The sequence below is a fragment of the Osmerus eperlanus genome, chromosome 1 (genome assembly GCF_963692335.1).
Source record: "Osmerus eperlanus chromosome 1, fOsmEpe2.1, whole genome shotgun sequence".
In the NCBI taxonomy this organism is placed as follows: Eukaryota; Metazoa; Chordata; class Actinopteri; order Osmeriformes; family Osmeridae; genus Osmerus; species Osmerus eperlanus.
The window spans coordinates 26,859,369-26,876,182 of record NC_085018.1 but is presented as its reverse complement, the minus strand read 5'-3'; the positions used below and the strand labels follow the sequence as shown (position 1 = coordinate 26,876,182).

Below are 16,814 nucleotides of genomic sequence, written 5' to 3'. Positions count from 1 at the left end.
AATTGGTTAAAAGAGTTGGCACATGAGTTACAAGTTGTGGTGATTGTGTCATATGTTCCTATTTTTGTGTGTTAGCAATCAATAAAAACTGTATGTACAAGATTGAAAGTAAATGGCAGAGATGATGAAAAATTCATGGTAAACATGAAAACAAGATTGAAACCAAACTCACGTATTTTCCTTTACTATAAGCATTTGTGGTTGTGAATACAGTATTACACAGTACAAAAGAAAGAGTGTAGTAGGACAGAAACCAAACCTAATTTTGAAAAAGGTGATTACGGAATGGTGTGTCTGTGTGTGCCATGAACTTTAGCATACAGTAATATATACCATTTTCTACAATATTGTCAGAATGTTTTCTTACAGTCACTGTACTGTTGCACTGTATGATACAGTAATCCACCAGACTGTGACCAATTATGCAGTGCACTGCAGTCAATGGATGCATGGGTGCTAAAATATATGTTTGTGTGTAGTATACCGTGTGTTGTGCTGAAACAGCTATTATGTGTACATTAGAACATGTGTACATTACAGTACATTGTTACATACCTGTTATCATTTGTACAGTAAAGGTTCAAATTATACCACCACTGTAAATTGACTCAAATTAGGCTATTTATAGGCCTAAAGCCATGATTGGTTGGTGTTGAGTAAAGCAATGAGTGTTTGCACATGTGAGGAGTTAGTGTGAGGCACCGATGAATTAGTGTGTCATTTTGATTGGTTGTGTTTGAAAAAGGAAAACAAGATGCTTCCTGTTGGAATTTTGTGTGTTACGTGGAGAATTGTGTGTTGTGTTTTGCAAAAAGTGTTTTATGAAATTGAAAACTGAGTCAAAAGCCAAAAATGTGCGTATTGTTTTGCAGATTTGATGTGTGGTTCTGGTTTTTGAGTGTCAGGTTTCAGAAATTGTGTGACAAGTAAGGATTTTGTGTGTAAGCAGTTGAAAAAAACTGTAATATAAAATAACGGCATAATATTTAAAATCAAACCGATAAAAATTCACAACTATTTTGATGTGTTTAAAAGAGAAAGAACATCTAACTAATTAAAAAGATTTGATTTTGCTTTGGGAACATTTTGAAATATTTTCAACACAAGTTGGTGGTTTTTATCACTGTAGTTGAGCTCTGCTGAGTCAGAGTGACAGATGAGAATGACTAAACACAGACTACCGGTATGTCCTGTATACAGGAGACAGCATCTTGTATTAGAACAATGACCAAAGATGTGGCATCTGTACATAAGTAGATTTTTCTGGTGTCAGTACTTTACTTCACAATTCACTTTCATTCCAAAAATGTTTTACACAAATATCTGTACTTTCTACTTCTTACATTTTCAAGCCAGGCTTGTTACTTTAGTTTTAATTTGTATTTGGTGGCATGATCAATATTATTTCTTGTCATTGTGCCTTTTTTCATTTCCTGGTTATCACAACAAACTTAAGATATTCGACGAAGCTATGAAGCTCAGCAAAGAATAGCAACAAGACAAATAGCATTGATTCTTTTTTCGAAAAAATGTCCTCTCCTCTCCTTTAATTGTGTGTGAAAAAAAGTTCTGAAAAAAAGGTTTGAAAGGTTTAAAAAATTATTTCGAAAAATAGTTTCAAAAGGTTGAAAAAATATTTGTTAGTTTTTTTCAAAACTGAAGTTTACATCATTGATGAGTACTTGATGAGGACTCTACTGTACTCTATTGTACTCTGCTCTGTTCTAATTTAATATGCTCTGTTTTAGGCTTCTCAGTTCTCCTCTCCCATCTTCTCCTCTCCTTTCACTGAGAGTTTTGAAAGGTTGAAAAAATATTTTCGAAAATGGTTTTTGAAAAAAAGTTTGGAAGGTTGAAATTTTATTTTTTGAAAAAAGGTAACCAGTAACCAGGTAAAAAGGATTGCTGTGTCCATAGTGTTTTTTTGTATTAATGTATTAATATGATATGAGGTCCAGTTATCAGCATAACACTAAAACAGGTAGTAGTCATGGCTACATTTTGTCATGTATAGTATGTCAGAGCCCACACTTCTTTAGTTTAACTTGAGTGAAAAAGTGTAGAGAGTACTTCAACCTTTACCAGAGTCTTTTTAAACATGAGACATGAGTATCTGTACTTCTACTTGAGTGAAGTATGTGTGTGCTTTTTCCATCTCTGACATGCTTCTCAGGTGTGTCATACACACTCCTCCAGTTGAGCAAAGTTGAACTACTGGGGTGGTTTTGGAAACAGTGCTGGGAGGTGCTGTGTGTGTGTGTGGAGTACATTAATACTTCATGCAGCGTGTGTACTGGCTGTAGATGGTTCTGTCGATCCAGTGGCGGAACTTGGACACCGCTGTGTAGACTCCTGGAAACCTGGCATCCCCACAGCCGTTGCCCCAGGAGACCACACCGTAGACACGCCCCTCGCACACCAGCGGTCCTCCGGAATCTCCCTGGAACGACAAGGCCACGCCCATCCCTCAGTACTGAGGTCTGTCTCATGGAAAGTTCACTAGTGTTAGGAGTGCTAGGAAGAGTAACAGCCAGGTGAGGTAAGTGGTTTTGGAAACTGTTTAGAAAGCTCTCAGAGAGAGATGTAAGCATGCTCGTTACAGAAGCATGTTTGACACACAGACATGTGGGTTCTATGCTTCAAAAGTTGTCTAAAGGCTGCACCGCAATTAAATCAAAACACACCACACTTACGGAATCCAAAAATAAGTATTTCCTTCATAAAGGACCTATTTTAGTATCCATTTCCGAGTCCTGCTGAATGTCAGTGGGCCGGGCAGAAGGCCCAGGACCGTACCTTGCAGGCATCACGGCCTCCAGAGTTGGACCCAGCACAGATCATGTTAGCCGTGATGCTCCCGTTAAAAGACTCGCTGCCGTTACATGTAGCCGTGGAGACGATGGGCAGCTTAACAGTTCGGAGGGTGGGGGGTGTATGGCCGCCCTCCGGGCTGGTGTAGCCCCACCCAGACACCCGACACACCCTCCCTGCTGCCACGCCCGAGTCCTGGCGTGGGAGGGGAGCCAGGGACACGAAGCTGTTCAGCACCATCGGCACTCGCAGCTGGAAGGAAGCACAGAGCTGATGTCACCACTTCACTCCACTAGCCGCTTCATTTACAGGAGGAATTCATTTGGGCTTAAGAGCTTGACACATAGTACTTACTCATGTGTTAGTAGTGTAATACTTCATTGATTTGCACCGTGAAGAAGTTGCTCATTGTAAGCATAGAGAGAGAGAGGTTGTGGTAGAGTGAGGCAGCAGTATTCTGTAGTTTCGTACCTTAATGAGCATGATGTCTGCGTTGTTGGTGCTCCTGTTGTAGAGCGGGTGAGGGATGAGCGTGTGGGGTTTGGAGTACTGCTCCACCCCCTGGTAGCTGCCCAGAGTGTGGTCCGCTGCCACCACCATCATGTGCTCTGGCCTGAGGACATGCCGGGAAACACTACAAATGTTTGTCCAAATAGCAACCATCTGTTGCCCTTTCCCCCAAGGAAAAACATACCCAAGGTATATTGAACCCATTTTTAACCATGTCCCCCCCCACAACAGAATATTACCATGAATTGTGTTGGGAATCACAATCAGTGCATACTGGTGGATGAGTAGTACAAGTGTGTGTGTTTGTGTGTGTTTGTGTGGATCTGAGGGGGCACAATGGGGCCTTGTGTGAGAGCTGGGACACAATGACAGTATCTGAGTTTTGCTTCCTGCAGTCACCAGTAACACACTCCACAACGACACAGCAAGGTGACCTGCCAGCCCACCTGCTCCCTGCTGGCCCCGCACAGCTTGCTGTCTCACACAACATGACCCAGCAACATGAAGACATCTGCTGCAACATCCCTCCTTTGCAGTGGGTAATTGTGTGTTTACATGCATGATTATCAAGTATCAGGTCAACATAGCTTGTAGGAGTCTTTCATCACTCTCCATTCACTACACACGTTCATCACTGAAGAAATTCCCCAAAAGTACACTTGTTTTGACATCTGTTTTGACATTAATTTTCCACTCGATGACTGGCTTGAAAACAACTGTGTTCCACCAATGCAACACCAATTCTCAGCAAGGCAACAAGGAGAGAGTGGAGGGGTGGAGTCAGGTGGCTGAGCGGTTAGGTAATCGGGCTAGTAATCAGAAGGTTGCCCGTTCGATTCCTTGCTGTGCTAATGACGTTGTGTCCTTGGGAAAGGCACTTCACCCTACTTACTGTAAGTCGCTCTGGATAAGAGCGTCTGCTAAATGACTAAATGTAAATGTAGAGTGGCTTTCCCTGACTGTGTCCAAATATCCAATCCAATTTAGAGCAGAGACCAAAATCCTCACCACCCTCTCTTGCACACCTGTACCTATTGAGTAGCAGACATACCCGATGTCGCAGTGAGCAGCAGTCAGCACCCAGTACTTGTGGACCAGCGAGCCTCCGCAGAAGTGCTGGCCCTGGGAGCTCTGGAGCGACACCATGTACCTCAGGGAGTGTGGGGCGGGGGAGTATCCTCCAACGACTCGCCCCTGCACCAGGTTCTGGCCTGCATGGAAAGAAAAACAGTGTCATTACTGACCGCCGATGTTAAGGGTGAGAAAGTGCGGAGTAAGGTTTGGGAGGTTGGATAGTGTTTCCTTTGAGGGACATGTGCTCACATGCCATGTGTGAGTCACATGGCATGTGACTAAACGAGTGAATTCCAATGAAACGTCCACATCAAAAATATGTTTTTATAGAGATAGAATCAGGCTTGAGAGAAGTCGGTGGGAGCCTAGGTCATTAAGCTTTCACTTCAGTTGCAGTTCGAAACATATTAATCACACACAACTGAACGCTGAACAAGAAAACCCAGAAGCGCATCGACAGTGTTGTAAAATGCTTTAGGACCACATGATAGGATGGCGTATTCATGCTTTTTCACAGCCATTGACCCCAGTCACAATTAGTGGTTTTGTGTCATCTCCATGGGTTGGCTGTAATGAAGAAACTCCTACATGACCTGACCTCTGCCACATCCCAGAACACTGGAGAGGTGTTGCCCTTGCTGCGTTACGCAACCACAAACTACTTTCCCCCAAGCTAGAGACAACACAAAAGAAAGAAGTTTAGAGACGAAAGGAATTAAAACATCAGTCATTTTTATTCCGCAAAGTCACGATTAAAATATTCAGTGATTCTTGTCAGTTGTCAGGCTGTAATGATGGTGATGACAATGTGTGCCTATATCTGTTGTTTGTATTTGTAACATATATATTTTGGCATAGTGCTTCAGCAATAGAAAGTTTTCAAAAGCCTACATGCCAATGACAGCAAAATATTAACTATTGTATGCAAATATATAATGTCAATGACCTATTTGTAAATACAAAAATGTACTACGTCTAATATAATAATACCATTACGTAAGTTAGAAGCCAAGAAAATCATTATTCTATCAATATGTGAACCAGTCTGGGGAATACTCACAGTTGGCTGCTGGAGGCTCCATGGCCAGGCAGAGACACACTAGGACCAGCATGGTAGCAGAGGGCATCGTTTGTCTGAAGGCTATGCTAACCAGCCAGGTAGCAGGAGAACGACAGTGTCCTACAGTAGAAGTGACTGTCTGGCTGCTTGAGGCTGACACACTCTCCTGTCTGATCACCAAGATCATCAGGTTTCATCCTAAACCCTGATTTCACTCTACAGGATCCACTGAAAAAATGTTGGATCATCGCAACAGTAAAGGATTGAGATTCCCCAACAAAGTGCACCTTTATTCAAAGTCCAGACATGCACACGCACCCCCCCCAACACACACACACCCACACACACACACACCCACACACACACACCCACACACACCCACACCCACACACACACACACACACACACACACACACACACACACATACTCGTCTTTCCCCCTCAGGGGGTCCGCTAGATTTTAGCCCACATATGGGGCCCACCCTTTCCAATGGTCCTACACCTCTGTAAAAAATCAGGGAATGTAAAGTGCAGTTCCTAATCACAAATATCACTTCAAATTGACATAATTCACAACTTTGGTACACCAGTGTTATGGACACTTGTGGGGTCATGTTTTTAGCGTACAGCAATTGTGGGGACCACATTTACACACATATACACGTTTCTAGCTTTTGTATTTTAGAGGGGACAGACAGTCAAATGTTTTCTAGCTTTTGTATCTTAGAGGGGACACAGTCAATAAACTATCTGGAGACAACTGTTTTTCGTATTTTGTCCTTGATTGGTAGGTGAAATTGCAGGACTTTGTGATTTACATTTTTATTTCAACTTCTACATCCGGCATCTAGTCTCCCATGCTCTTTTCCCTCAACAATAACCAACCTCCTGAACATCAAGTCAAGATCAGTCACTGTGTAGTTAACCTCAGTAAGAAACTGTCATTAGGTAGACTGGGCAGTACTCACAAAACACTAATTTGTTCACAACATTTATTTAACTTTTTTTTTTTGTGAATGTCAATATCATTTGTACTGTACATTTCACTCCCTAAAATAAAAAAAAATGTATTTCTCAAAGATTACAAACACTTCATTGGAACCCTCCCTCCCTCACATTTTCCTTCTTAGGGAACAAATACGGTTTTTGATATAAAATTTTACTGCTTTCCAGTCTCTATTTCTTAGGGCTTGAGGTTCAGCAGTGATGCAGCGCTGACAGTCCATTTTTCCTGGAACTTTCTGCATCACTATGAAGTTGTTCAGATGCTTTTCTACGGCAGCCGATTCCTCTGGCATCCAGCTTCGTTTCACAGAAGTTTGTTTACCTAAGTAGACATACAAAGCTTTTATCATTCTTTCAGATGATTCCAATCACTGATCACTTTCCTCTGTTCTAACCATTAAGTCAACACGTGAAATGCCCAACAAGAAACTCGCCATCAATCTCCTTAAATTTTGCTAAGCTCACCTCTCTTTTTTCCAGTCTCGTCTTTGCTTTGGTCGTCCCTTGTGGAAGTACATGATAGTGGGTCTTCCCTGCAAGCATCTCCTGACCCTTGTGCTCCTGGAGTACGGGCACCTAGATACAGAAGGTTTTATAATACAGATAAATCATAATCTTTAAGATGCCACCTATTACATCTCCTCTAAACAGTATGATTTCTCTGAACTCGCCTCTTTTTTTTTCTGACTTCCTCTTGAGCTTGCCTTTGTTTTGGTCATCACATTCTTGCATGGAGGTCACCCTGTCCCCATCTTCTGACCTCTGTGTTTCTGGCATACTGGCATGTTCTGTAGGCACCGAAAATATTTAGATCAACTAACCTTAATTGTCAATAAAACTGTCAAGACTTGGATGTTTATCATGCATACTAAGTAAAATGGTGAGAACTAGTGAAATCTACAGGCATTCAACTGTCCAAATCAACATGCAATTGTCATACATTTACATATCTAATAAATCAGATCATAACGCATTAAGAAAAACAATCACACACACCTCCAACGTCTTGGTCTGAACACACTTCCATGGATTCATCCGCCATCTGCATCTCTGTGTCAATATCAACAGTCTCTAAAATGGTAATAAACAATAGGCATGAGTTGGAAAGCTAAAACTTGTGATGAACTCCCCCGGCACATGGATACCAAAGCACTACAAAAATTGTCTTATTTATATAAATACTTAATCTAAACATTTTATGGTTATGGTTAATTCTAGCTCTTTTCACCAGTATGTAATGTTCTGAGTATGACAACTTCTTACCACCATACCTGAATTCTCTGTACTTGATTCAAATTGTTATTACATTATGCTCCTTTAACTTCCCACATTAAAAACATGACATCCACATATCTGAACAGTTAAAATTCAAAATATACTGTTATATTTTCACCATATAATTGTGCACTAAGACTAAAATGTATTTTAGACTTAATACCATTTGGATCAATGTGAATCTCATCCAGACTTTTCCCTTTGTATTCTCCAAGCCGTCCCTGTTCTAGTGCCATGAGAACTTTGCTTATTTTAGCAAGCTGGAGAGTGCCCTCTGGAAGGCGGTAGTGCTTTCTGTGGACGTCAATGTTATGTCCAAGAAAATCTGCCAACTGATCAAGTTCTGTAGTCTTGAGATTCAGAACGGTTGAAAGAGTTGCAATGTGTTTTCTCAGTTTCGTTGAGGTTAGTGCTTTGCGGTTTTTGACATCAACACATTCATGCACAAACTGTCTTATGCAGTCACAACCCCTGATGTAATGGACAGATTTTGGCAACGCAAACAAGAATCCATTTTCTTTCAGCACACCACATTCTTCTCGCTTCTCAATCAACATATCGAGCGATTCCCTCATCAGTGGAGTGAGAAGAACAGGGACTTTCCTTCCTCTCTTTCCTACTATGGTTATCCGGATAAAATGTTTGCAAAGCTTCTGCTCGAGTTCTGTGAGAGCTAAGTTAACATCTTCATGCGCCTCTGATACATCTCTTGTTAAATACGAAGTCAATGGCATTCTGGACACTTCTCCTTCCCTCCGGCGGTTGAAAAGGATTACTTGCGCCAGGGTCACCTTAGTGAGGTCTTTCCAGTTCTGGGGTGAAACCTCTTCTTTCAGGGCATTCAAGTGGTGCTGCTGTTTTGCAGACAAATGAGAATGGAGATTCAAGACATCCTCTGTGAAGGGCAAGAGTTGAGGAGCATTCCATTTGGACTGATTAATTTGAGTTAGAGCTTGGCTTGCTATGTCAAATCTCCAACTCTCTTTGTATAGCTGTGCGAATTCGTCTGCATTTTGAACTGCTTCCTTATCTTTTTTTTTCAAGCCTTCAGATTTTATAAACATGGCCAAAGAATGCAAGGTGTGTCCAACTTTGCGAGCGTAAGATGGACGGTCAAATTGTCCAGTTTCATCACTTAACCCAGCCACGTGTCTTGCAGCTGTAACAGCGTGGTTGTAGTTTTCAGGTTTGATCAGCTCTCTCATTGTCTTCACAGGTGTAACTTCTTCCGCTGCTAGCATCAGCCTAGCAAGCTCTCTCATCTTTTGTCTTATGTACTGGTGCTGGCTGGTTGCCCTTTCATTCTTTGTGAACAGTCTTTTCCCATACTCTAAAATACAGCAGTCTTTTTTCACAGCAAGAGTAATCTTGTCTTGAATCATACAATTTAAGAACTTCCAGTATGCATTATTAAATCCAGCTGGAGCAGGTTCCGCGAACGCACACAGTGCTTGGACCCTTGTCTTACCTGGTTTGGAGGTCAGCCTCTCAGGGTTCAATTTGCAGACCTGGAAATGTCGCCACATTGTTCTTTTTTTGAATAATCCAGAGCAGTAAACACAATGCATAAATTCATGTCCTTCCGTTTCTTTCTTTGGCTGCTTGCATGGCACAAGTTTGCCTTTCTTACTCTCCAAGACCTCCCTGTTATTCACACAGTTACCTTTATTTCGGATATAGTCCAATTGCACTTTTCTTTCTTTGGATTTTTTTGTAAAACTAAGGGCTTTTGCAACATCTATCTCATTGCTGTGCTTACGCTGCAAGTGTCTGGACATTTTTTGAACTACTTGTTTACAATAAAGGCAGTGGTGTTTCTTGTTGTATCTCCTAGAACCATCCTCATTTTTTGAAGCGGGACTGGCAAAAACAGATGGTATTAAAACACTGGACTCCTTATTAGTACATGTTTGCTCTATTTCCTTGTCATCAAGATTGGCCATGCTATGCTTTGAGCTGCTCTGACGCGTAGACTCTGATCTGCTCTGACTTGTAGATGTCATTTTGTGCTTTATATTTTCCTGGGAAATGGTTAAGCTGCAGTCACTGTCTGTGCTTTCCTCTGTGCTTTCCTCATTAGGATTGGGTGCGTATTCCTCCCCACTATCATCAGTTGAGTCTAACAACTCATCTCCTATAGGACTCATTTGAATCTTGAAAGAAAAAAAAGACGGTAAACTTAAAAAGATATGTCAGACTATGTACAGCACAAGTACATTTACAAATAATGTGATACTGGTAAAACTTAGTGTAACAGCTTGAGTGTAAAATGTAGAATAAAGCATTAAAATGCACACCCATGGCTATCCCTAGCGGCTGAGTTTGGTCAAGCAAAAATCCCTACTTTGCATGTTTGCCTCTCTAGTTAATAAACTTGATTTTGAGAAGCACTACCCTTTAAGCGAAAAAGAGTAAAAGGTGGCTTACAAGATGGCCTATGCTTGTTCTTGCCCTTAGTGAAGCGAGTCTGAGTGAGGGATCCGTTGTATTGTCATCCATCTGCAACAAGACAGTTTCACTCACATCCTAATAAAATAAATAACTAGAGAAAAGATGGTTTGGGAAATTCAACATATTGGTATTCAAAGCATTAACGGCATACCAGAGTGTCTTTAGTCTTTACATCAGTTTTGTCCGATTGGACACTTGAACAATAGCTTAGAGACTCCTCATAGTCAGTGTCTTCCACTATGCTCTCACTTGAATCATAGAGAAGATCCGTAAAGTCTGGTACTCTGTCAATCATCTGAAAGAAGAGAATTGTCAAGGTATAGTCAGTATGGTCACATCCTATTAAAACCAATCACAAGGGAAAGGGCAAATTGTGTGACATTATTTTACAGGTATTCAAAATATCAAAGGCATACCAAAATGCTTTTTGTCCTCCTCAGCATTGGCACAACTGGATGTAGACCCAGGTCATTCAAAAAATAATTAGATTCATCCGTTTCATCAGCTTCATCCGTTTCATCCGTGTCCGGATAATCAACAAGAGAAAAACCTCTGACAGTACACATCTAAGTAAAATGAAAAACAAAATCAGGTTATCCAACGCCACCACCGGCTGTCCCTCATAACCATAGAGGAGGCAGATACGGCTACTATCCTTAAGGGCCCGCTCACCAATGTCAGTCTGATTGCTACAGAGACAGAACTACATACATATCTACATAACTCCATTACCTCTGGGCTAGCATCATCACAGGACGTCGTATGGTTAAGGCACGCCTCAGTCTCTACTCCCACAGCAGGAGCCTGCAAGATAGAATAGCAAGACTCATTAAGATCTGGTCAATATTGTTTGAATGGATATCTACAAAAGTCACAACTGAAAACCATTTCTGAATTAGCATCACTTAAAGCCAGGTGCAAGACCTGGTCTTTTCTAGATGTCTCAATAACACACAGGGGGCTGCAATGGATCACATTCAAAATATTGGTTATAAACACTCAACAGCTCAAGATGCGCAACATTATGGCTCTAACAACTGGAGTTTAGATACTGAAAGGTGTTGGCCAAATGGTTTAAAATCACTGACAATGTCATCTACACGGGAGGGCCCCATAAGGACAAGACTAGTTTCCAAGAAGAGTGTGTGTGAAGTTAAAAGGACCCCATAAGGACAAGACTAGTTTCCAAGAAGAGTGTGTGTGAAGTTAAAAGGACCCCATGAGGACAAGACTAGACCCCAAGATGTGTGTGTCTGAAGTTTAAAGGACCCCATGAGGACAAGACTAGCAACCAAGTGTGTGTGAGGTTAACTCCATCTGAATCCAAAATCCAAATCCATGCCCAGAGCCCCACGAGGGTTAGACTAGAAAGGAAGGTGTGTGTCAGATTAACCCTCCTCCCTCAATCAGAGGTCTACCGATCACTCAAAATGAGTGACCCTGCTTGAAAAGCTCTATCAGAAATGCAATGTGAACACCTAACTTTCTTGATCATGGAAGTCCATAGGATAGGAATAAGCCATTCTGGTCCTGGAGGTCAAAACACTTCTGGTTTTCCTGTTTTACATGGCTGGTCCTGACATTCACCTGATAATCAAGCTCTGAATCCCTCTATTCAGAAGGATGGATGGAAACCACAAGTGTTTTGGCCTTCCAGGATGGGAATTGCCTATCCCTCACAGACTGCACAGGTCACCTACAGTCAACACAGTGTGTGACAATGGTGACCGTCTACATAAGTCCCTTACCTCTGGGCTAGCATCATCACAGGACGTCGTATGGTTAAGGCACGCCTCAGTCTCTACTCCCACAGCAGGAGCCTGCAAGATAGAATAGCAAGACTCATTAAGATCTGGTCAATATTGTTTGAATGGATATCTACAAAAGTCACAACTGAAAACCATTTCTGAATTAGCATCACTTAAAGCCAGGTGCAAGACCTGGTCTTTCCTAGATGTCTCAATAACACACAGGGGGCTGCAATGGATCACATTCAAAATATTGGTTATAAACACTCAACAGCTCAAGATGCGCAACATTATGGCTCTAACAACTGGAGTTTAGATACTGAAAGGTGTTGGCCAAATGGTTTAAAATCACTGACAATGTCATCTATACGGGAGGGCCCCATAAGGACAAGACTAGTTTCCAAGAAGAGTGTGTGTGAAGTTAAAAGGACCCCATAAGGACAAGACTAGTTTCCAAGAAGAGTGTGTGTGAAGTTAAAAGGACCCCATGAGGACAAGACTAGACCCCAAGATGTGTGTGTCTGAAGTTTAAAGGACCCCATGAGGACAAGACTAGCAACCAAGTGTGTGTGAAGTTAACTCCATCTGAATCCAAAATCCAAATCCATGCCCAGAGCCCCACGAGGGCTAGACTAGAAAGGAAGGTGTGTCAGATTAACCCTGCTCCCTCAATCAGAGGTCTACCGATCACTCAAAACGAGTGACCCTGCTTGAAAAGCTCTATCAGAAATGCAATGTGAACACCTAACTTTCTTGATCATGGAAGTCCATAGGATAGGAATAAGCCATTCTGGTCCTGGAGGTCAAAACACTTCTGGTTTTCCTGTTTTACATGGCTGGTGCTGACATTCACCTGATAATCAAGCTCTGAATCCCTCTATTCAGAAGGATGGATGGAAACCACAAGTGTTTTGGCCTTCCAGGATGGGAATTGCCTATCCCTCACAGACTGCACAGGTCACCTACAGTCAACACAGTGTGTGACAATGGTGACCGTCTACATAAGTCCCTTACCTCTGGGCTAGCATCATCACAGGACGTCGTATGGTTAAGGCACGCCTCAGTCTCTACTCCCACAGCAGGAGCCTGCAAGATAGAATAGCAAGACTCATTAAGATCTGGTCAATATTGTTTGAATGGATATCTACAAAAGTCACAACTGAAAACCATTTCTGAATTAGCATCACTTAAAGCCAGGTGCAAGACCTGGTCTTTCCTAGATGTCTCAATAACACACAGGGGGCTGCAATGGATCACATTCAAAATATTGGTTATAAACACTCAACAGCTCAAGATGCGCAACATTATGGCTCTAACAACTGGAGTTTAGATACTGAAAGGTGTTGGCCAAATGGTTTAAAATCACTGACAATGTCATCTATACGGGAGGGCCCCATAAGGACAAGACTAGTTTCCAAGAAGAGTGTGTGTGAAGTTAAAAGGACCCCATAAGGACAAGACTAGTTTCCAAGAAGAGTGTGTGTGAAGTTAAAAGGACCCCATGAGGACAAGACTAGACCCCAAGATGTGTGTGTCTGAAGTTTAAAGGACCCCATGAGGACAAGACTAGCAACCAAGTGTGTGTGAGGTTAACTCCATCTGAATCCAAAATCCAAATCCATGCCCAGAGCCCCACGAGGGTTAGACTAGAAAGGAAGGTGTGTGTCAGATTAACCCTCCTCCCTCAATCAGAGGTCTACCGATCACTCAAAATGAGTGACCCTGCTTGAAAAGCTCTATCAGAAATGCAATGTGAACACCTAACTTTCTTGATCATGGAAGTCCATAGGATAGGAATAAGCCATTCTGGTCCTGGAGGTCAAAACACTTCTGGTTTTCCTGTTTTACATGGCTGGTCCTGACATTCACCTGATAATCAAGCTCTGAATCCCTCTATTCAGAAGGATGGATGGAAACCACAAGTGTTTTGGCCTTCCAGGATGGGAATTGCCTATCCCTCACAGACTGCACAGGTCACCTACAGTCAACACAGTGTGTGACAATGGTGACCGTCTACATAAGTCCCTTACCTCTGGGCTAGCATCATCACAGGACGTCGTATGGTTAAGGCACGCCTCAGTCTCTACTCCCACAGCAGGAGCCTGCAAGATAGAATAGCAAGACTCATTAAGATCTGGTCAATATTGTTTGAATGGATATCTACAAAAGTCACAACTGAAAACCATTTCTGAATTAGCATCACTTAAAGCCAGGTGCAAGACCTGGTCTTTCCTAGATGTCTCAATAACACACAGGGGGCTGCAATGGATCACATTCAAAATATTGGTTATAAACACTCAACAGCTCAAGATGCGCAACATTATGGCTCTAACAACTGGAGTTTAGATACTGAAAGGTGTTGGCCAAATGGTTTAAAATCACTGACAATGTCATCTATACGGGAGGGCCCCATAAGGACAAGACTAGTTTCCAAGAAGAGTGTGTGTGAAGTTAAAAGGACCCCATAAGGACAAGACTAGTTTCCAAGAAGAGTGTGTGTGAAGTTAAAAGGACCCCATGAGGACAAGACTAGACCCCAAGATGTGTGTGTCTGAAGTTTAAAGGACCCCATGAGGACAAGACTAGCAACCAAGTGTGTGTGAAGTTAACTCCATCTGAATCCAAAATCCAAATCCATGCCCAGAGCCCCACGAGGGCTAGACTAGAAAGGAAGGTGTGTCAGATTAACCCTGCTCCCTCAATCAGAGGTCTACCGATCACTCAAAACGAGTGACCCTGCTTGAAAAGCTCTATCAGAAATGCAATGTGAACACCTAACTTTCTTGATCATGGAAGTCCATAGGATAGGAATAAGCCATTCTGGTCCTGGAGGTCAAAACACTTCTGGTTTTCCTGTTTTACATGGCTGGTGCTGACATTCACCTGATAATCAAGCTCTGAATCCCTCTATTCAGAAGGATGGATGGAAACCACAAGTGTTTTGGCCTTCCAGGATGGGAATTGCCTATCCCTCACAGACTGCACAGGTCACCTACAGTCAACACAGTGTGTGACAATGGTGACCGTCTACATAAGTCCCTTACCTCTGGGCTAGCATCATCACAGGACGTCGTATGGTTAAGGCACGCCTCAGTCTCTACTCCCACAGCAGGAGCCTGCAAGATAGAATAGCAAGACTCATTAAGATCTGGTCAATATTGTTTGAATGGATATCTACAAAAGTCACAACTGAAAACCATTTCTGAATTAGCATCACTTAAAGCCAGGTGCAAGACCTGGTCTTTCCTAGATGTCTCAATAACACACAGGGGGCTGCAATGGATCACATTCAAAATATTGGTTATAAACACTCAACAGCTCAAGATGCGCAACATTATGGCTCTAACAACTGGAGTTTAGATACTGAAAGGTGTTGGCCAAATGGTTTAAAATCACTGACAATGTCATCTACACGGGAGGGCCCCATAAGGACAAGACTAGTTTCCAAGAAGAGTGTGTGTGAAGTTAAAAGGACCCCATAAGGACAAGACTAGTTTCCAAGAAGAGTGTGTGTGAAGTTAAAAGGACCCCATGAGGACAAGACTAGACCCCAAGATGTGTGTGTCTGAAGTTTAAAGGACCCCATGAGGACAAGACTAGCAACCAAGTGTGTGTGAGGTTAACTCCATCTGAATCCAAAATCCAAATCCATGCCCAGAGCCCCACGAGGGTTAGACTAGAAAGGAAGGTGTGTGTCAGATTAACCCTCCTCCCTCAATCAGAGGTCTACCGATCACTCAAAATGAGTGACCCTGCTTGAAAAGCTCTATCAGAAATGCAATGTGAACACCTAACTTTCTTGATCATGGAAGTCCATAGGATAGGAATAAGCCATTCTGGTCCTGGAGGTCAAAACACTTCTGGTTTTCCTGTTTTACATGGCTGGTCCTGACATTCACCTGATAATCAAGCTCTGAATCCCTCTATTCAGAAGGATGGATGGAAACCACAAGTGTTTTGGCCTTCCAGGATGGGAATTGCCTATCCCTCACAGACTGCACAGGTCACCTACAGTCAACACAGTGTGTGACAATGGTGACCGTCTACATAAGTCCCTTACCTCTGGGCTAGCATCATCACAGGACGTCGTATGGTTAAGGCACGCCTCAGTCTCTACTCCCACAGCAGGAGCCTGCAAGATAGAATAGCAAGACTCATTAAGATCTGGTCAATATTGTTTGAATGGATATCTACAAAAGTCACAACTGAAAACCATTTCTGAATTAGCATCACTTAAAGCCAGGTGCAAGACCTGGTCTTTCCTAGATGTCTCAATAACACACAGGGGGCTGCAATGGATCACATTCAAAATATTGGTTATAAACACTCAACAGCTCAAGATGCGCAACATTATGGCTCTAACAACTGGAGTTTAGATACTGAAAGGTGTTGGCCAAATGGTTTAAAATCACTGACAATGTCATCTATACGGGAGGGCCCCATAAGGACAAGACTAGTTTCCAAGAAGAGTGTGTGTGAAGTTAAAAGGACCCCATAAGGACAAGACTAGTTTCCAAGAAGAGTGTGTGTGAAGTTAAAAGGACCCCATGAGGACAAGACTAGACCCCAAGATGTGTGTGTCTGAAGTTTAAAGGACCCCATGAGGACAAGACTAGCAACCAAGTGTGTGTGAAGTTAACTCCATCTGAATCCAAAATCCAAATCCATGCCCAGAGCCCCACGAGGGCTAGACTAGAAAGGAAGGTGTGTCAGATTAACCCTGCTCCCTCAATCAGAGGTCTACCGATCACTCAAAACGAGTGACCCTGCTTGAAAAGCTCTATCAGAAATGCAATGTGAACACCTAACTTTCTTGATCATGGAAGTCCATAGGATAGGAATAAGCCATTCTGGTCCTGGAGGTCAAAACACTTCTGGTT

At 42.4% G+C, this 16,814-nt stretch overlaps 1 protein-coding gene across 1 annotated transcript; it reads right to left on the bottom strand.

Moving 5' to 3' along the window:
* Positions 1-2,269: 2,269 nt before the first annotated feature.
* Positions 2,270-5,522, bottom strand: LOC134021072 (trypsin-like). The gene is made up of 5 exons (XM_062461575.1): positions 5,456-5,522; positions 4,373-4,532; positions 3,283-3,424; positions 2,797-3,063; positions 2,270-2,440 (listed from the first exon to the last, which is right to left on the bottom strand). The coding sequence occupies exons 1-5, from the start codon at positions 5,520-5,522 to the stop codon at positions 2,270-2,272; spliced, it is 807 nt and encodes a 268-aa protein (XP_062317559.1).
* Between the last annotated feature and the right edge of the window lie 11,292 nt (positions 5,523-16,814).

Coding starts and splice junctions, on each gene's coding strand:
- LOC134021072 (XM_062461575.1), bottom strand. CDS start 5,522: ATGCCCTCTGCTACCATGCTGGTCCTAGTGTGTCTCTGCCTGGCCATG. Junction 4,533..5,455: donor GGAGCCTCCAGCAGCCAACT/GTGAGTATTCCC, acceptor CTTTCCATGCAG/GCCAGAACCTGGTGCAGGGG. Junction 3,064..3,282: donor CAGACATCATGCTCATTAAG/GTACGAAACTAC, acceptor GCTTCCTTCCAG/CTGCGAGTGCCGATGGTGCT.